At 41.0% G+C, this 21833-nt stretch overlaps 1 protein-coding gene across 3 annotated transcripts in view; it reads right to left on the reverse strand.

Moving 5' to 3' along the window:
• LOC138635072 (glutamate receptor ionotropic, kainate 2-like) overlaps positions 1–21833 on the reverse strand; it is a 58426-nt gene that overhangs the window by 21275 nt on the left and 15318 nt on the right. For 2 of the 3 annotated variants that reach the window (XR_011312054.1, XM_069722384.1), the window contains exons 2-6: positions 17971–18138; positions 16690–16947; positions 14018–14199; positions 12494–12547; positions 10846–11019 (exon numbers count right to left, since the gene is read on the reverse strand). Coding sequence is in view for 1 of the 3 variants with exons in the window: in XM_069722384.1 (XP_069578485.1) it covers positions 10846–11019; positions 12494–12547; positions 14018–14199; positions 16690–16947; positions 17971–18138 (836 nt within the window). In the remaining 2 variants the exon portion in view is untranslated. Of the gene's footprint in view, positions 1–10845; positions 11020–12493; positions 12548–14017; positions 14200–16683; positions 16948–17970; positions 18139–21833 lie in introns of all 3 variants that reach the window. The other variant, XR_011312055.1, reaches the window with a different exon arrangement.

The following is a 21833-nucleotide window of genomic DNA, read 5'->3' on the forward strand; positions in this document are numbered from 1 at the left end:
AACATCTCTCTTTCTCTTCTCTCCCCTTCCCAATGAGCTGTCATCTCCCCAGCGTTACTCTAACACACACACACACACACACACACACACACACACACACACACACACACACACACACACACACACACACACACACACACACACACACACACACACACACACACACACACACACACACACACACACACGGCTGGTGATGGACATGTACTGTGGCTGCTGGTGTACAGTGGGCCTCCACTGTTTATACATATAATATACATCTGATTAGCCCTAATGAGATTAGCACTGACCAGTTATTCACCATGCATCACTGGGCTGCAGCTACCAGGTGCACAACAACAACAACACACACGCACGTAAAAATAGGCACACACGTCCCGGCAGCATTGCCATCAGCATCAGATTCACAGTGTCAGCAGGAGGGAGGGAAGCTCTTTGTTTTTCTTGGAGCTGAAGTCACTCTGCCCTCAGATCCCAGACAGACTCATGGGGTTTGATGATTTGATAGAAGGAGGTAATTATTCATTTCATTCTGGAGTTTATATGTATTTTTGCTGCTTCACGGCACAGTCGATGCAAGTATAAGTCACGCACACCTATTTTTTTTAAAAGCAATTTTTAACAACTAAATCTTCACTGGTCAAGTAGTGGTTTATTTCATTTTTTTTCCCCCAATAAAAATACCATCTAAATACCCAATCTGAGTCACCTCCACCCCCGCCGAGTGAGATACTGCAATAGTTTTATCTGCCAACATGAAATTCTCACGCGGAGTACAGACACTGGTGGGAAATGTCTGTACATAATTAGTGCTGAATTTTAACTAGTGTGGAAAATGAAAAATGAAAATGAAACTGCATAAACAAAAGTGGACTCGGTGACATTAGATGAGGGTCTGTAACACTTCCAGTCATTTAAATAACAATTAGAAAAATATATTGATTTGCTTGATGCAAGTTAGAAGATCGATGCCCTCATGTCTATCTGTTCAATATAAAACTGGAGCCAGCTGTTATGTTATTATATAGAGTAATGAGGCAGAGAGTCAGGCTGCTCTCAACATGTTTCTCAGAACCACACAGTTAAACATGACATCTGCAGTCTTGTAACATGTACACTCTTTGGCACAGATATATTAAGTTAGGATTTGTTTTCCCACTTAAACCTTTAAGTTGTTATTAGATTTCACATTTATAATCAGATACCGTTTCACTTGAACTGATTAACACAAATCAGTCATTTTATCTCTCTTTTTTTCTCAGCACAATAACAGTGCAACTTCATAAATCCAGTCTGTATGACTGACATGAATGCTTGAATCTATAAAATATGCAGCGCCATGGTCAAGTGTGATTTTATCACCAGTTCCTGAGTTAATGTTGCTTTGGTGTTGGCTAGTCTCATGTAAGTGGGTATGGTATCTCCTTAACAGTCCATCTTCTGCTTTGAACACAGACCGCATATAAAAGTTGATGCAGCTTCCAGGTCTGAAAAATCAGGGGAAAAAAAAAATTGTCGCTAAATTGTTTGCCTCCGTGACTTCTAGATGCCGTCCATGTTGCCGTCGCCTAACAGCAGTGTTCTTACGACTTAACCACTTGAACGCTGAGTGTACCGTTCACATAACTTCCCATATTGAAACCACAAGCTGAAGCGTTTCATGTAAAGGCAGCATAAGTCAGGTGGATAATGAGGATTGCGGTGTTTGTTGTAGAGTCTCTTTTTTCTCTTTCTGGATTCTCCTGAACTGCTTGATGTTCGATCAGTGTGGAGTCAAGCATACAGCCAGAGTCAAAAGAATTCCAGCAACGAGAAGAACAAGAAGCCACACAAGTCAGAATGGGTTTAAACAAAGAAATGAAAGACACCTGACAGAAGAAAAGTGGCAAGTCCAAGACGCTTGAAACAAACTACCCACCAGGTACCTTGAAAAACTGTGGTCAAGTGTCTTCAGGATAACTGGTACTGTTTAAAAGGCAAATGGTGGTGAGATTTTCCCTGTTTAATGCATTTTCTATGCAGTGATGTGGCAAATATAAACTATTACTAAAGTAGTATCTTTACTTTAATTTTGGGGCCTACAACCTTTGCGCAGTGCTGTGTATCTGGCATTATTGTGTTACATGAGCCCCTGGGTGATGAAACAGAGTCACTGCACTAAGAATTGTGCAAATGTTAACTTCTAGCCGGAAAATGAAAAGACGCGAGTTAAACAACAGTGAAATGTGACATATGTGATTTATGGGTATATTATGGCTGTTTCAGGTTTCCTAGCAGAGAAGAGAGAGCACGCAGTGTCAGATCATTTTGGTGAAGAAAAAAAAAGCCCTTGGGTGACTGCGGCTCAGTGTGCTGCCATCTCTCACTGTCCGTAACTTTTACATTCTGCCTCTCCTCGTATCTTTCTTTCTGACTGCCTATATTGTGCCGCAGTCCCTCCTCCCCTGGACCCTGTCTCTTCCTCCCTTTCATCCCTTTTGTCGCCGTGTGCCTTCCCCACTTGCTCTCCACAGAATTTCACTGAGCTTTGTGTTGAGTATTGCTCAGTGTGGATATATGTGGGCCTTTGCCAGTGTCGTCACTGTTATTTTTCCTCTTTTTCTTTTGTGCATTAGAAGTTTAATCCCTTTCTCACATTGCATTTCCACATGCTGAGGCAACAGAGCAGCCCCGCTGTATTTCCTTCTCTTTTTTTTTAAATGAGGTTTTTGTCACGGGGAAGTAAGACTGGCTTCTTCCAACAAGGACTCTTGGGTAACAGATTCACTGATGGTGGCTGGATTTATGTGAAAGCGCATTCATGGTTTTATTGTAGATTTAAGCACACTTTAAAGGGGAATAAAGGACTACACTTCAGAGTTTTTGGTTGGAAAAAGAGGGTCCTGTGGGAGTGGTGAGAGTCTGAGCAGAACTCTGTTTGATGTGTGTCTATATATATTGATTCAGCAGTGATGTAGTGTTTTCTTAATACCCTTATCAAATACTGACAGACGCTTTAATGTTGACAACCTCCATTTTGAATATACATTTCACCTATCAATGACTAAGTGATCTTTTTGCTTCAAGAATAACTTCTTTCTTTATTATGACCTCATGGATTTTTCCACCACGTAATGCCAATAAACTGTATATTTGAGTTTTGGAAAAAGGGCAAAGGGTAGGGAAAGAGTTAATCCCCATGTCAAACTTCTAAAACAATTGGTTTACAAAGCTAAATGGATGAAGCAGATCAAATATGCACAGATTGATCATTCTACCTACTTAGTCCCCGTTCTGTTTGTTACAAACAAACTACTAAAATTGCTGCCAGAAACACTTTATCGCATACTCGATTTTCCCCTCAATGGTTTATGACAACGTTGACGTGCTAATGTTGAGCAGGTCATATTCACCATGTTCAGTTTAGCATGTGGGCCTGCTAACATTTGATGAACAGCACTCTGTTCAAAGTCTAACTGAGGCTTGAGGTAATGTCATGAGTTTTGATGTTTTTACTTTTGTTCATAATTTAAAGTATTGGAGAAATAGAAATGTATTTGGACATTCTGCTAGATGAAAGGTCGGGGAATGAGCAAAGTCAATGCAATTCATCCTGTGATGGATAGTAATGTTTGTACCTAAATTTCATGAAAATACTCCCAAAAGTTGTTGATACATTTCACTAAAAACTTTAAACCTCACCCTTTTCATCTCCGGAGTTAAGCCACTAGCGTGTTTCAAAAAATCAGTAGTATGACTGCACATGAAAAACATCAAATGATACCGTTTCAAACTATTTTATTAAGTCTGACAAAAGAGGCAGTGAATTCTCAGAGCAGCGGGGTCCCACCAGACCCTTCCGGCAACAGCATGCTGCTGGCAGCTCGGTCCAGTTCAGAGTCCACCCTAATTAACACCATGCTGCCTAACCTACATCTGATTAAGTGGCTGTTTAACATGATGGCCTTTCCTCATATTTAATCAGCCTCCAGCCAGGATGTGCAAAAGAGGATAGTAGGTGCCCACTCCACAGGTTTTTAATCTCCCCTCAATTCGTCAGAAGTACTTTCCAAAATTACCAGAGTAACAAAACTTTTACAATTCAAGCCTCTTGAAAGCAAGCCAAGGCATGGCTTCTGATTAAATGGTGAGTCGCTTAAGAACTAGGCTTCATCTGTGACAAAGGCAAGTTGGAGCTCGGCTCTAGACTCAACATTCCTGTGTATTTCGCTACCATCTGGTGGACTCTGGTGGCCAGAAAGAGAAACAGAGAGGGAGAGGATGTCAGCAGTATGGAGAGAGTCCACACTTGATTCATAGTGTAAACAACACAGGCAGTGTTAATTACATCTGGGGTACTGATAAACACAGGCCATTTTGCAGCGGTCTCTCCACAATACCGGAGCAGGAAGATGCTATCAATTTCTTTAAAAATGTTTACTACAGGAAAATCTTTTGTTTTTCTGTGCCGATACTGGATGAGAATATGCATTATTTTGTTTATGAACTGCAGTAACTGGAGTACAGTGCAGCATGAAATCCTTGTTTTCCATGCGTGGATACAAGAGGCATGCTTTTACACATGTTTCTCTGCAGTTGTATTTGTCATGTTTTTGTGACTTCGTACAGTGGTAGAAAAAGCATTTAGAGTCCATTAACAATTAATAAGTCTTATTTAAGCAAAAATATATACACATCAATACAATATATTAAAAACATATTTATAAGAAGCAAAAAGGTGTTATGCAGAATGGTCCATTTTCATGTATATTACTAGATTACGCAAGTAAGTGACATATTAATGCTGTAGCTGATTATGGTACAATTTTTTTTAACTACATTATTAACTTTTATTTTTTCATGCTTATTTTAGGTTTTCTAAATCTAGATCTGGAAAAGAACTGTTAACTAACTGTTAAATAAATGTAGAGGAAAAGAACAGTATTTCCCTCAGAAATATAGTGAATTAAGCATCACAAAATCCAAACATTTGAATTGATTAAGAGCATCTCAGTAATGCACAGTTGTCTTTGTATTCACTGTACATGTCTGTGAATCTATTTACACTGTTTAACTCTATGCTCATACAGTGTATATTGTACCATCCATCGATAGATAGATAGATAGATAGATAGATAGATAGATAGATAGATAGATAGATAGATAGATAGATAGATAGATAGATAGATAGATAGATAGATAGATAGATATCTATGCAAGCAGTATCTATCTCTCTCTCTCTCTCTATATATATATATATATATAGATATATATCTATATGTGTAGGTGAGAGGGACAGCCTCTGAAAGGATGATGGCATGCCAAGAGATCCCAAGGCCACCCAATGTCCGTGAGTCCGAGTGTGACCATGACACAGCTCCTGCTGCGTGCACTGGCCTCCGGGGGCTGATTGTATGATAGTGATCTGATGATGGTTGTGGTCCCTGATTGCAAAGGCTTTTATTGTCCTATATACCATCAGCAGCAGGCGCCTGCTTGCATTACTGCAGAGGAATGTCTTCTGTGCATGTGTATGTGACTAGTATGTAGATAGCATGAAGGTATCTCTTTGACTGCATCTTGTCATTTTAACCTATTTGCATTGCAAAAAAAAATTCAACTTTTTCCTCTTTCAGTTTTGGTTTGTTAACATGTAGAAAAAGTAAATTAATGAAAAATCAAAGTAAAATGTGTTGGAGGAAGCGAAATCGAAGGGAAAAAAAAGGATAATAAATCCTCATTTTAAATTCCTCCTCTCCCTCTGCCTGTTCTCACTCACAAAAGGCTTCTATGAACCGAGGGAGCAGTGGTGCTAATAATGTTGATGCTGTGCCAAGCCCAGCTGGTGGTGCCCGGCACAGGGCATCGAGTGTCTGCTCTCCACAGTTGCTGTCTTTAAAAGGCTCTCTCCTCTGCCAACTGGGATCAGAGGGAGGGAGATCACATTGCTGTAATGGACGCAACCAACCTGTGAACCCGTGTGGATCTCATTCTGTGTGCTCCATCCATCCTATGTAGCAAATATAATATTGAAGCATCACCTCATTTTATGTAGCTCAAAAAAGGAGGGTTTGTCAGTGCACAGGAGAGAAGAAACGGACTCATACTGGATTCTTTAGGCAACATACTGCATAGGCTACAATATGAAGGCCTATATATGTTTATTATTATTGAAGGAATGTGTAAATGTGTTTTTATAAAGAACGGTAATCAAGATATGTACTGGAAGGGGTATTTTTCAGTGCTCTCTATTGTAGCATTTATGCAATGGTTGCTATGCTGTTTCTAAACATAGTTTTTTTTGTGTGTGTACTTTAGTTACTATATCGTATTGGTGTAAGGCTAAAAGTGTCTAGTCATGTTGATGTACCATTTGGGCCCTGTTAAAAACAGAAATAAAGCAGCACAATGCTACATTTGGTGTACTAAGAACTTATTTAAGCTGCAGGGTAGAAACTGAAGTCTGTTTGAGCAAATAAAAAGATTCCCTAAGTGCTGAATTTAATTTCCCACAAAGTATATTGTGCAGTGATTCATATCAGACAAAATTACAGCATGTATCCTCCATTCAATATCACACTGACTGGGGAGCAGCAAATTTGGCTAAACATCCACACTGAGGACCCTCATTTGGTTAAAATGTTGTATTAATGAAGCTCACTGGGAGAGGGATTCATGTGTCGCTACTCTCTTCAGATTCCAGGCTGCCATGTGCTATAACAAACCGTCCAGTGAGGCCAAACCTGAGCCAAGTCTTCCTCTTTGGAAGAGCCACCAACCAGGGAAGTGAATCAGACATCTTACAGTCTGTCTTCAGTGCATTTCACACTTACACGCAGCACAATATAAACACTCACTAGTCCGTAAGCATGCATGATAAACACCATCTAACTGGAGCGTAGCTGCTACCAAGCAAGTTCCTCCATCCTGCTCTCACTGTGTGGGTGTCTCCCACTCTACTCCCAGCAGTGCTTGTTAATGCAGCTAGGTGTCTGTCTGCCTCCCCTCCCCCTCCTCCCCCCCCCTCTCTCTCTACCGCTGCGCATTTCTAAGCCAACCTGCTTCCTCCCTTTTTCTCTTCTTCTTTCATTATCTGCTCCCATTAGTCCTCATTTAAACTCAAATAGAAATTCTCAGCAAAAATTATTTTAAAAGGTCCAATCTGTGATAGGAAAAGTAGAAAATATTAAATTGAAACCTGCAGATATAATTTCAGTCCAGTCAATTCCTGGTGGTTATTGGTGGTAGCAGGAAGATCATTGCAATAATTATACTTTCCCAAATTCAGCTCAAATAAACTAGTGAGGGATTTGAAAAGTAATGTGCCATGTAGTTTTAGTAAAGAAGCCTAATGAAGAGTGAGATCACATGTTGTCTTTCACATTATGTAACGTGCTTGTATGCTGCGCATTTTGTTTTCAGAATAACATCCAGGGGCCCATTTCACAAAAACAATTTGAGGACACACCTATTGCAAACAGCGGCAACGTCACGATTCACAAACGAATGTCACTCACAAATTACAATTACATCTGCGAGTGCTGCAGGGCTCTCAAACGCTCCGGCACATGTCACAGATACTGTTTGTTTTGGTTCGTGAAACGTGTCAAAATTAAGAGGGAGAAAATCATCTCACGTTGCAAATCACAGCACACATGCTGCAAAATGTGGTGAAACGGGGACCGGTAGGAGCATGGAGCATTTCCTGTGAATCGCCTCTGCATGCTATTGGCTCTATATCCCATGGGGGAACAACAGACTGCCATAAACTATTATACAGGGAGGCAGTTACAGAGTGCAAATACACTGAGGAGCTATTGCAGAGAAATGCTTGCCATAAATAATGTTATATAATGTCAATTTTTAAGTATTATAACTTTGAGTATGGATGATGCACCAGATCTCCTTTTTAATTTTATTTTTTTTTATGTTACCAAAACTAGCTTTTCTTACGTTCTATGTGCATCCAAACAAACTAGGTTCGGTTTTTTTGGGGGTATTTTCATGAAGAATTATTACATTATCCATATCTCTTGGAAGGTTTGCTGAGTATGGATGTATCTCAGCGTGGTTGTTGTGTTTTCAATTCATTTAGCCTGCTTTAGTCAAACATTCTTTTCACTGTGTCCCGTGTGAACAAAAAGAGCAGCCCCACCATGTCACACACACTATCCACACAATTGTTCTCTATTAATAAGAGAGTCATTATTACGAGCTACACTAAACTTTTCAATTGTGTTGATGACAACTGAAGAACATCCGACTCTGTGGTGGTAATTATAGCTCAATGAAATGTAGACTTATGAAATGTTGCAGATGTGGAAAATATCTGGGCCTAAAGCCTCAGTGAGGCGTACAACTAGGAAACTGTTCTTCCTCAGTTAAATCCAAGTATATGCTTAGCTCATTGAATGGGGATTTAAAATGATTCAAATTACAACAAAGCATTAAAACCAAATATCTCATTAGCTGCAGGGAATAATTACACAAAGATGAGACAAAATAATAATCAGATTAAATACAAAATAATCAAATACATCTGGCTGTTTGTGTATCTGTGTGGCTGTACGCAGGTTGTAGGTCTCTCGTTGCTGTAAATCCACCTCAAGATGGAGGGTTAAAACAACTCGAGCTTGACATTAGTCGACGCAAACAGGCAAGATCAACAGCACATACACAACAAATGAACTGGACTAATTAGCATCCCCACTCTGATTGTGCGTCCCTCCATGTCAGAGATACCTCTGCCAAACACAGTTAGGAAACAGGGGCTCAGTGCGTTTGTGGCTGCGAGCTTGCCTGGTCTGAGGAAGGACTTCTCATTATGCATCCTTCCCTGAGACAACTCTGCCTCACCCAAGGCACACCGTGTCACTGTGATTATACACTCCCCAGCATGAAGCAAGCCTAGTGGCATGAGGAAGCACCGCATGCACCTCCCAACAACCTCACCCCTCTCGTTCCTGCCCATTCTTCTCCTCCTCCTCCTCATCAAACCCCTCTTGCCGCAACCCACCTCACCTTCCCCGCACTCCTCCCATCTCAGTCAATCAATCCTTCAGGAAAAGCGCAAGGTGACATGGTCGCCGTTGTCCTGGTAACCATCGCTACCCAACTGTTGCCTGGTCACCGAGTGCAAACAAGCCCACAGCCCAGCAAGGCTTCAGTACCGCGTGGAATAAGAACATGAGAGAGAAGAAATGAAAGGCTTGGAGGGAGGGTCGGGGGTGGAAGGTCACACTGGCCGCTGCCGCCCTGTAATTTAATGATACCCTTCAAGGTGGCCTCTAGCACTGCAGCATTAAATGTCAGGCAAATCTACAGATTAATTAAAAACAAACTGAAAAACCAAACGCTATTTTAAATCCATACTTTTATAAAGTAGGCACAAAATATTTTTAAAAAAATCAGCAGCAGGACTATTTCTCCATGAATCTTTTATTATACCATTAAAATGACAATGTTTTTACATTACCGCTATCTCTTCATTCACTCATTATAAGGAACTGTCTTAGGGTGAAACACTCCTAAGAATAAAATACATCAGAATAGAGCACTCTAATGAAGCACTTTATCAAGCTTGTCTTTGGACGTATAATTTAACGGCGACTCTAGTCCAGTGCGATATGTCAATATGTAGTATAAGATCTGACAAAGTGATGAATGCAATACTAATTAATCAATTCAACATTCTCCACTAATGTCCATTCATTTCCGATGAAGGGGAGAAAAAAAAATCAAGTGAATTAACCTCGCTGTGCATTGCATTAATCTTTCTGCATACAGAACCACTTTGCTTATTTTTCTGTATTTGAGTGCTACACGGAAAAAGGGGCACCCATACAGCTGCTTGAGGGAAATACAACATTCAATATTTACAGCAGTGTATGCTGACAAGAGGTTACCGTGGCATATGTAGGTAAAATAAAATGAAAAAACATTTACAGTATTTCCATGACTGATTGTGTGTTTTCATTTTTGATCAGTGAGTCAAGGCTGTGATTGATGTGTGAACAGACACCAGGCACTGCATCTAATTCAAAGGCTTGTCTTTAAGTGTTTGATGAAAAGATACTTCTTTCATTTCACATATTTCTGATACCAGATCTTAAATCTGCCAAGAAAAAAAAGAAAAAAGAAAGGCTGGCTAGAAGAAGGGAAAAAAAAAAGGTGTTTGTCTCCAAGGAAGGTGCTGTGAGGGAGGTGGAGTAAATTGACTGTTTACAACAACAGACCCAGGAAAGGGACCTTGAATGTCCATGACAAGCTCCATTCCCTTTTTCACTTTCAAATCACCTTATCCCATGCTTTCCTGGATGCCATCCTAAAAAACCAAGGCCATAATTTCCATCCAATTTGCTCCCTCTCTCTGCATGAACACTGACAGATTGTCATATTTTGGCCACGCTCCCAGAGGAGAGTTGTGAGAGGCAGAAGGGCAGATAAACGGCTATTACCATTCACACCGGCTCATTACTGAGCATTTAGACCCAGGAGCACCAACTCAAAAGCACCACGCAGAGGGCGTCCCTGCTGCTCCTGCATCCACCCCAGGAGCCCTGCACCACTGAGCTCGTGATTGACAACTGGCACTTCTCCTCTTTTGAAGTGTTGTACATTTCGAAACATTAATCCGTTTCATTAGCAATCATCTATAGCTTCATAAAGAGCATTCTATATAAACACAAGTGCCTGCAGCAAAAAATACCCAAGGCAGCTGTTATTTTATGTACGGTGCCCAATTGATTTGGTCTCTTGGACATTCAGGAATGAAGTATAGCTCCAGGCATGTTTTTGCATGCGCAGCATAATGTGCAATGCGTAAGCAGCATAAAAAAATAAATAAAAAAAAAGGTTTAAGCCTACTGTCATGAATCCATCCAGCAGGCCTGAGTCCGGTTTGGGTGGGGCTTGTAGCCGCTCCATTGACCACTTCTCGATGATTGACGACACCTGAGAGTTTTCCGTGTTGAGGATGCGAAAGCCGGTCATGTTGACTCCACTGAAGCGATACGGTTCCATATCGAGGGCGAAGAGGTCCTAGAAGCATTGAGATGAAAGTGTAACTGCGTTTAATTGGCAAAAAATAATGATTTTCTCATCCTCACTTGAACGCTGCTATACATCTCTCATATCAATAATTAAGAAGAGTCGTTTGAGTGGCAACTTTCGCCAAAGAAGTGAGAGCAGAGAGGTGCAGTTGAAGGTATTACAGGAGTTCTTTTATCTTATGCTGAGGCAGTAGCCTTGATTAAGGCAAGACTTTCAAGGTTACTGGCGTGCTTTTGGGGGGCTGCCATCTATCATGTGGAAGTGAAAGGACAACCCGAATTGTCCTGCATGCAGCATGTCTGGCATCTCACCAGGCAAACGTCTATGGGACGCAACAACACAGTTGACAGAGCAACAGCAGGTGATGGATGCAGAATGGGGGGGTGCCATGGTCAATGTTTGCTGTCCTATTCCGAAAGCAGCATGGATGGCTTGGTACTGGTACACAGCAGCTTAGGCCAGCACAGTCGCCTCCATTCTGCCAAACTCTGACTGTTAAAGTCGGCAAGTTTCCATCCAGACAAGAAGCAGCATGCCACTGAAACAGGCCTATAATCACTATTCTCTTTCCTTTCCCAATGACATACCTGCTGTCACTCACTCCCCTTTCATCAAGTCAGGTCCTTATGTGGGTGCACCGGGGACAGTTACATATCCTGTCCACTGGTAAATGTCTTTTTCAGGTCAGTTTTCTCCCACCTTTCCCTCAGCCTTTTCCAATTGTGCTACAAACAACACAGCGTGCCATTTGTTTGTTAGAGCTATAATGGACCAAATGGCTGACAGTCTCATCTGCTCAAGGCTATTATCCGAGCTCTCAGTCTTCTGTTCTCTGGGCTCAGTGAAGATGTGCTGCTTTTCATCTGGAGCGTAGCAAGCAATCTTTGTATTGACTAGATCAAAGAACTTTGGAGATCTTCAATCACTACCAGAGTCCAGATATAATACCGCCAACTGCTTTTGTTTCCTGCACTCAGAGTTGTGGTCAGCCAAGTGAAGTAAAGCACTTTGTGCAGAATATAGAAAATGAAAGGAAGTTAAACTTTTACAACTGATACTGTTAAAATGAAAAAAGTATATTCATGACAACGACGAGGGTTTTCAAGACTATTTGTGTCTATCTGCACAAAGTCAAGTTGTGGTTCAGGTTCTAAAATCATTCACACAAAGTGAAAATAATGGGATGTTTTCCCTCGACCAGCTCCCAGTTGAGCCGTATTTAATTTTATTCAGAGAGAAGAAAAACTGTCATCACACGCTCAGACAGATGGATGAATTTTGCCTTGCAACAAGCAAAAACAGACGAGTGTTTGCACTACAATCAGCCCAGAAAAAGGGAACTGTCAAAACCACACATTATCAAGTGGACAGTGCTGTGCAAAAAAATTTCAACAAATAATATAACCAATCATTACATTTTCTCCAAAAAAAAAAAAAAAGAAAGAAGTGGAAGTATACTCACCAGGGTAGTAAAAATATAATGGTAGTACTCAGTCATCATACCCATGGCCAGGGCCTATAGAACAAAATTAATAGCAGGCAGTTACTAAACAAATAGCTTAATGAACGTATTACATTCTACATTATAATGATTCATTTAGCTCCTAGTTAACCCATATAGTCACCCTAAAACTTGTCAGCAAGACACTTGAGAACAAAGACATCATGTTAAAATAGAGCAGGGGAATATTAATAGAAGTTGTCATGTTTTAATCAATCTGAACTTCCGTAGCTCAACCAACCCCCGACAGAGAATTTGATGTTTAAAAACACAAATTACTGCAAAAGCTGAAATGACACATCGCTGTTTTGAAGGAGGATTATTGTTCACACAAAATGTGTTGTTTTCAGTAATATAATTTTGTTTATTTCACAGCTGCTTCTCTATAAATATAGGCAACATACCTTGTGAAAACCATGTGTGGTTCTGATGAAGGAAGCTGACGTGCACACAGACTATGCCACTAATATTCATGTATATTTGTATGAGCGACTCTTTTTTTTTTTTTTTTCAGAACACATTGCAGTGTAATATTCAATATTCATGAGGCTCAGTGCCAGCTGTTCTAGGGGCTTATGAGAAGCAGCAGAATTTAACCAAAGATCTAAGATCTCTGCGCACTGTTACATTAGCATTGAAACCAACAAAGTGCATTTCATATTTTATTGCTCATTATAAGTTGATTACAAAGCAATGTAGGATGTTTTGTTCATATTTGACAAACGTTTCACCACATAAGTATTTTTTCTTCCTGTCATGCATGTGCATGGCTTGATACATTTTGTTTTTACCAAAATAAATAGTTATTCTTGTCGTTTCCCACAGACACACAGCTGCATAGAGAATTTAAACAGTACGATATGCTTGTGAGAAAACTTCAGTTTAATAAGAACCACCTCGGTTCTCATAAATAACGTGCATCTGTTAAATGAATTTAACATGCCTGTGAGTGGAATTAGACTTTCTAATTAAGAAAAGACTTTATTGTGCAATGGAGGGCATCCATTATGATGGGTCAGTAGTAGAGATCTAATATTCGATGAAGAGATTAAAGATGCACAGAGTTTGCATCAGTGCTTAACAAGAGAAAGGGAAAAAAGGGAACACGCATGAGTTTATTGATTTAGTGCATATACATAATGGATGAACAGTGAGTCTATGTTTCTATAAGGGGGAATTATGTAAATTTTGATACTGCAGTTAACCACTTTTAATTAAATTCTGGAAACACTGATAAAATTATGCCTGTTATTCACAAACGTTGCAGACTGTACCATCAACTTAGCATCTTCTAATGTTTACACATCGAGATTAAAGGTGAATGGTATGGGACCTTAAAGCAGTTGGTATTAATCGACTATTTTTTTCATATTTACTTATTATTTATTTAAAATGAATAACTTCAAAGTTTCATGAATAGTCCGTGGGCTTCCAGCGAGTATATATAAAAAAAAAAAAAATAATAATTTTAAGGTTGGCTCATACCTGTTTTAGGATCCAGGCAGCCATCTCATGTCCACAATCAAAGATGACGTGAAACTCCTTCGCCTTCTTCATCTCCTTCAGAAGTGGCTTAGCGTCCTTGGTCTCTGTGGGCAGCTGTCGGATCTTCAAACGAATATTGTATCGTGACGGTGCCTTGATCAGCTCCTGCAGTCGAATGAGACCTGCAGACAAAGCGGATACATATAGCGTGAAAGGGGAATTTTAAAGATGCAGCCACGTAGTGTGTTTGATCTGCCGCCATTTTGAAGTATCTCATTCTAAGAAGGCCGTGAAAACCAACCGGAATCAGGTTTTCTCAGCAGAAAAAAAGCTCATATGCATGCCTTCCTAATCCAGTCTATTGATCCTCCTACTCACGCTTGGCAAGCAAACGGACTGCTACAGACCTATCAAGAGAATGTTACACTAAGCCAGCACATTGCACTCTTTTATACCGAAAGCACAAAATAGAGAGAACCTCAATCTGCATCCTCCTACAGAAACTTCCAAGCCGACAGAAGCTTCCAAAATGCTGATTTGCTCGTGTCCTCCCTGATACCATACAGCAGCATGGAATAGGTCCAATTTGATCCTGATGGAAAGGCAAGGTCAATCCTGCTTCTTCTGCCTCTCTCGCACACACTTCAGATGTGTTCTGATGAGAGAGGCTCTGTTTGCGCAGCTTGTACTTGCCCCTGGGGAGCCCGACGCCACCATCACATATTGAGCTACAATCTTCACCTTTCATTTCTCGACCACACGCTCAGGTAGAAAGCTCTCCGGGAGATACTGTGATGAGATTACAATGAGTTTCTCCCTCGGTAAGGAACTTCAGAGTCCAGGGATGAAAGAGGCTGGATTGATGGGAGAGATGATTACTTGTCATGGATATAAAAATGGATGGAGCAGCGAGGATAGTTTGAGAGGGAACTGTAGAGAGATGGGATTTTTTTTTTTTGTGGAACCACTTTAAGAAAGCTCAGCCTATTTTTTTTTTTATTTTGAAAAGAAGTGCTGTGTGAGCAGTTTAATGGTCTCACTGTGAGTGGGGCTGGGTCTCCCTCAGGCCTATAGAAAGATTGGTGTGAAATAAGAACATGCAGGTCTTGTGTAAGGTACCATTGTAGGGAAGAATACTGAACCTCCTAGAGCTTTCCTCAGGTAATCCCAATAGATCCCAACTCTAGGGCATGTCGGCGTCTCCCTGTTTTTGTTCGCACTGACACTTTGGGAGGTGTTAAGCAAGAAAAAAAAAATCTGTCAAGGGAGCTCAACGTTTGGGAAACACTGTCAGTGTAGATGTTTGTGGGCTCTGGCTAATGCCTTCAGACTTTCCCCCTGGATCTTCTAACGGCTGTGTGTGAATATTTTATCCCCTCCGATAGTTTTTCCTGCCAGCCGTCAGATAGGCTCCAATCAGCAGTACGGGGCCCTGAAGCATGAAGCTGTGTGATTACAGCCTGAGACCGGGTGGAAGCGGGGGAGAGGGTGGACGTGAGGGGGAGGGGGGAAGCGCAGCCATGCAGCTGTCACACTTTTCAGGGCGTCAGGTGTGTTCCAGCAGAAATGCTCCATAGAGGAGGCCCGACCGGCTCCTATCTGGCAGTGAGAGGCGAGAAGTCACCTTTTGGCATCTCTCTGGGACAGTTTGCCGGAGAATGAGCGTGTTAATGTACTGAGCTCCAAGGCAGGAAGTGAAGAGAGGTCAAGGAGATGAGTCAGACTAATGTGGCAAGCGGGACGAGCCATTGGGATATCATCTGAGGTTAACGTCTGGGCACTGGACTGGTGCAGGATTGGCTGTTTAATGTATGTCACAAATATGTAAGTAGAGATACTGGAAGAAGAAATATTTCAGTAAAAATAACAGCGGTGACACTTTAATTGGTAAACAGGACAGACAAGGGTTTGAATATCTACTCCGAGGCACATTTTAGGATGTCAGCTACAAGACAATACTCATTTGTGCAGAGTAGGGAGTGAATTAATAAGGCTACCTGTCTAAAATTTACATCTCCTCTCATCTCTGTGTAATTGAGACACATTTAGTTGTCAACCACATCATGCCAAATAGCTCATAAATTGCGAATAAGCATTTGAGTATTGTCGTCTTCTCTGGCACAATTACACTTTACCTCATAAAAACATCAGCGTCCTCCAGCAAAAATACAACTCGCCTTTTAAAATGCATATTATGAGCCACTCCACAAAGACACAGGATAGACGAAATGGCTCACAGACATATTTGATAGCCACCCTCAGAGATCAAATGTCTCCGTGTTATTAATGACTGTTGTCAGCCCCTACATACTACAATTCTGCATTGCATTAATCTGAAGAGACATTGGGTCATTCTGGGTAATGTGGTTCTCTTTTCTTTTTTTTTTCTATGCTGCTGCTCACTCTCCTGGAAGACTGACATGGGCAGCACCTGGAGGACTGAGGCAGAACAGTAAGCTATTGATTTCTGAATTAACGTGACAGGTTACAAAGCACTCACTGAACTCTGAGAAGCAGTGCTGCTTTTTGTAGTTCACCTTCCTCTTTTCTTCTGGACACGTTAGGGTGTAAACGTTACTGGTTTAAAAAACTAAAAAAAACTGTCACATTCATCATGACACAAAAGAGACACACCAGTGGAGGATGAAGACAAACACCAACTGTACCTGTACCTGTGCTGTCATCGTAGACCACAGTGACTGTTCTCCATTTGAAGAAGTGCACCAGGTCGAGGATGGCTCGACTGAGGGAGGAGAAGTCAGGGTACAGGCTGACATAGTACGAGTCCCTGTTGTCTGACACTTGATGCTTCCACTTGGTCTGGACGTGGGGCACTCCCAAAGCATTGCAGATGGACTGGACTGCATTGGCTGACGAGCTGTGCGAGGGGCCAAAAATGGCCGCCACTCCAAGGGACAGCTGGTCACATGCTGACAGGGTAGTAAGCAAAAGAAGCAACAAGTCAGATTTCACATTTCTGTCGGGCATTTAAATTTGCAAAGAATAAGTAACCAGAAGAGATGCTTGATAATATCCACAATCCAGCTTGTATAATTAATGACACCCCGTGGAGGGTTGTTTTTCTTAACCACTGCAAGCGATTTGGTGCAGTGTTTTTGGAAGTGGGATCCCTGTTTGTTTGGAATGATACAATGCATATACCTGCCATTGGTTTCACACTGTTCCACTGACTATTGTCACGCACCAAAAACAAAATATGACAAAATGAGGAAGAGCAAAACAGCAGACATGGATGTAAAAATAGGTTTTTCAAATTTGCAATAAAAATAGCTTTGTAAATGATTTGTAAAGACTCCCAAAGGTATCTTTAATATGAACAGCTACACAGTATACTGTATGTTGCATGGATCTCTTTTTTTCATTTAACTCAACTCTCAGTTAATTCTGTTAATTAGTAGCCTATTTTAAATGCTCAGTTGTTTGCAATGTTTTTTCACGACAGGTTGTATTAATGGATGGATGGTGTGATTCACGGAATACTAAATTGACTTCATGCGTGTGAATGGAATCATTGCTCTCTTTTTTCATTCACATTATCATTTAATATTAAAAACTGAATCAATTTCTTTATAGCGAGCAGTTAACTGAGATTTTAGACACCTGAGAGTCGTGGTCATTTTAGTCATTTCATCACTGAAGTGTACTGACGCGTGACTATTTTGTGGATCTACCCAATGTGCTAACTTATTATGGGATTTTTAGCATAAAACAGTGCCCATGCACTTTTTTTCTTCAATTCACTGAGGGAGTTTTATTCGGGCACTTCACAGAAGAGTGCATAAATTTGACACTCAAATAACAGAGCAGGCAGTGCAGTGTTTGTCTAAATGACTTCCTGTGAAGCACTATTTCTCAGAAATGAGATGAACTACAAAAAACAGCGCTCACGGTGACGTTCTGCTTAAACGCCCTTCCCTTTCCTCCTGACTCACCTTTCCGGGAGGCCTCAAAGCTGTCAAAGATGTTTATTCTCTGGATGTCATAGGTCAGCGTGGTGTTGGGGAGCAATGTGCGGTTCCTGTTGATTGTGTTCAAGGCAAATTTAAAGGCTAGTTCCTCTGCTCCGGAGGGGCCACTCTCAATGGATTCGAATATTCCTCCTGTGGGTTAAAAACAATAGTCAGAAGAAAAAAAGACCTCTGAACATTCGCTTCAGCCTCCTTTTATTGCCACAGATTCCTTCACACAAATGCCATTCAAGTGAATGATCGATATGATTCAGGCAATTACAGCTCAAGCAGTGCTTTCATTTTTATACCTCAGTATTTCATATTATTGATGCTATTGTCCTCACTGCTCTACACGGCTCAGTCACACGCTGACATGAAATAGATTTACAGTGCGGATTAGGCATTTGGATCTCGAGCTGATTTGCATTCTGTGGCAGTCGTCTGTGTAATTATAGGCAATTAGTTGCGTTGGGAGGTGAGTTCAGGGGTGGGTGCCCTTCTTTAACTCCCTCGCTCAGCCTTGACAGAAAGGTTCACTCGTCCATTTTCTCCCATTGATTTCAATAATTCTCAAATGGGAACCGAGCAAAGAAAGTCAGACGAGAGCGCAGGGAACACAAAAATCAGGGCAAAAAAAGTAGAGAGATGAACGTGAGAGTAAGAGCCATGGGAGAAATCGGGAACATGTTTAAAGTGGCGTAAGAAGAGAGGCAAGAACAGAAAGACAGATAGCGAAGGTCGATCAAATCGTAAATTAAGATACCATTAGGACATTTTTAATCATACTAATTAAAAACTAATCAACTCTGCATCATATTTCACTGTTACTTTTGTTGATGTTTAATGAGGGAGCATCCTGATGGGAGTACCACGCTGTGCCTGCACGAGAAACCTTATGGATGTATAAGTATCAACCACAAAATGCTCATTAATTGTAAAAGCCTCTACACAAAACCTATTTTTCCGCTACACTGCATGAGCCAGACAATTCAATTATCACCTCAATGTAAGGTGTTTTCAACTTAAAAGGGCTCCCTTCAGACCTGTCAGTTATTTTGAGCCAAACAAAAACGATTAAAAGCTCCAGATGGTTCAATGTGGTTCAGAATCCTAAATAAAAGGTGATGTCTGAACTGACCCACTACAAATGTGACTCATTTCATATTATGTCAAACATACACAACCTGTACTCATTGAGGATTCACCAAAAATGTAACATACAAGGATATTTTACAATCAAATGCTCACGTCTGACTTTAATGTGTTTTGGGAACATTAAAAGAATATATAACAATATCTGATCTATGAGCCAGCCATGCAGGGCATATTTAATTTCAGGTGTAAATGTGGTCGGTGAGAACGATAAGTGTTTTCACACATCCATCATTAGGATGAGGTAAAGCCACTTGTTAGATGGTGCAATATGCCAGTAGCACATCAAGATTTAACAAAGAATATTCTTTGTTCAACAGCTGGGGGGGGGGGGGGGGGGGGGGGGGGGGGGGGGGGGGGGGGGGGGGGGGGGGGGGGGGGGGGGGGGGGGGGGGGGGGGGGGGGGGGGGGGGGGGGGGGGGGGGGGGGGGGGGGGGGGAAACAGCTGTAGAATCAAGTAACTACTTTCAACTATGAAAATAAACATAATAATAAAAAATAAAAAAAGATACAATACATTTCAACAGCTAGTACACCTTTGAAAATGGACTAAATCCAGAGATAGCTTTGCAGAAATCAAACTTAAAAGAGAATGTGTGAGGGGGTAAAAGATGAAAGGGGGCTGCGAGAGCAGCTCTGAGAAACACTCTCGGAGACGAGAGCAGAGTTCAGGAGTCCATCCGCGGCTCCCATCCTCTCGGAGGACGGAGAGTCAGGTTGACGAAATCTGAACTGAAAAAAAAAGTTTAAAGACTGTTTATTGATTCAATTTAAAAGAGAGAGAGGAAAAGTGGGACCAAAAGAGAGAAAATGACAGAGAGAGTGACGCATTTTCATAAGAGCAGAGGAAGACAGAGAGCTGTACAGTAATAGACATAGCAGCTATATATAGCATCTGGCCATGGCAGGGAGTGATAGAAAATGAGTGCAGGAGGGCAAAGAAGATGTCATTAACCCAGGGGAGTGAGCTTTATCACTGTCACCATGACACAGCCATATATTGGAGTTTCTTGCTTTATTTGATGACATTTTCACTCATATATAGTCCAATAAAGTCTGAAGTGGAATAAGGATGTCGCAGCGTAAAATGAGCTATGAACAAATGTATAAAGGCACTAAAGTACATGTTTTGTGCTTCACTGTGTCATTGAGTGAGTGATAATAATGAGTTTTTCCATGTGTTAGTCCTCCTCATACAGCGATGTGATGTGAACACGTTGCTATTCGTGGCATTTCATTTCACTGAAATGGCACATTAATCTTCAAAAGAACGAATAGCTGAGAATCACCATTAAAGATGATAGAAATCACATCAGTATGACCTAATAGATAATTATTACAATATTGCCCTGAGGGAGCAGACAGAGCTCCGCTGGCCTGTTTAACGAGTCTGAAAATGAGCATAAAGGTATTAAGGTATGCTCATCAGATTTCTTTGGCACACTGTATGGGCTTGGACATGCTGGTTTAAAAGAAATGTGTACCTTTGAGAGCACAGAGGAGCAGAAACATTAACTTAAGTCCGTAAAGGATTACATTAATATTTCTAGGGATATGTCAAGTATTATATTGCATTGTAAAATACAGGATAAAGACAATGCACAATTGTTTGCTGTAATGCTCAGCTGAATATAACATTTTTAAGAATGTAGATCCTCAGTATTGTTTACAGTGACTGATGAATCTGACTTGACTTCCAAAAGTGGACTTTATGAATCTTGTAAAAAACACTAGGATTTAATCTATATATTTATTTTGCCTAAAGTCTAATTACACTCTGTCTCTCATCTTTCTATCCATCCTCCTCTTGCCTGTTTTTTGGGTTCTGTCTGATTGCAGGTGTGTGAGTTACAGCTGAGATAATCAGCGCGCGTGTGTGTGTGTGTGTGTGTGTGTGTGTGTGTGTGTGTGTGTGTGTGTGTGTGTGTGTGTGTGTGTGTGTGTGTGTGTGTGTGTGTGTGTGTGTGTGTGTGTGTGTGTGTGTGTATTATAGAGTCGCCGTCATTGGGACTGGTGTGAATTATAGTGCAAATGAAAGCTCTGAGTGAGTTATGAGCTGGATAATCACCCTGACGAGAAAACAGGCCTGCTGATCTGAGTGCCTCCGTGTGTGTGTGTGTGTGTGTGTGTGTGTGTGTGTGTGTGTGTGTGTGTGTGTGTGTGTGTGTGTGTGTGTGTGTGTGTGTGTGTGTGTGTGTGTGTGTGAGAGAGAGAGCGGAAAGTCAAAATGAAAGAGCAGTGCAGGGAGGGTGTCTCTATATATTTTGATACCCTTTAATGTTTCTTCGCAGTTAATGAAGTTTATATTGGATTGAAAATCATACAATAACTTGGTCACTGGCTTAAACTCCGACGGAAATTAAGTTAATTCGAAATTAATTTTGTGTATACAGAATTTATTCATCTCTGAAGGACATACTTGACAAACAGTAGTAATGGACTAACCTTGAAATTCACATTCAGTAAATAGAATGCGCTGCTCAAATGGTGCAAAGATTAAAACTGAGGCGATATTTTCAGTGTACTGTGTGTACAAGCAAAGATAATGTATTTACTTCTAAAAGAAAAGTGCTATGAATGAAAATACAATTAGGTCTCCAGTGAAGGATGCTCTTGTAGAAAGAGAGATGGGAATCAGATATGTTGCCATGGCGACCCATGCATCTATGCTATGGCTGAGAGGCATTGGCAGT

Source organism: Brachyistius frenatus, unplaced genomic scaffold (assembly GCF_029030835.1).
Source record: "Brachyistius frenatus isolate BFR_SWC_R1_liver_20210118 unplaced genomic scaffold, ASM2903083v1 Contig_288, whole genome shotgun sequence".
Classification (NCBI taxonomy): domain Eukaryota; kingdom Metazoa; phylum Chordata; class Actinopteri; family Embiotocidae; genus Brachyistius; species Brachyistius frenatus.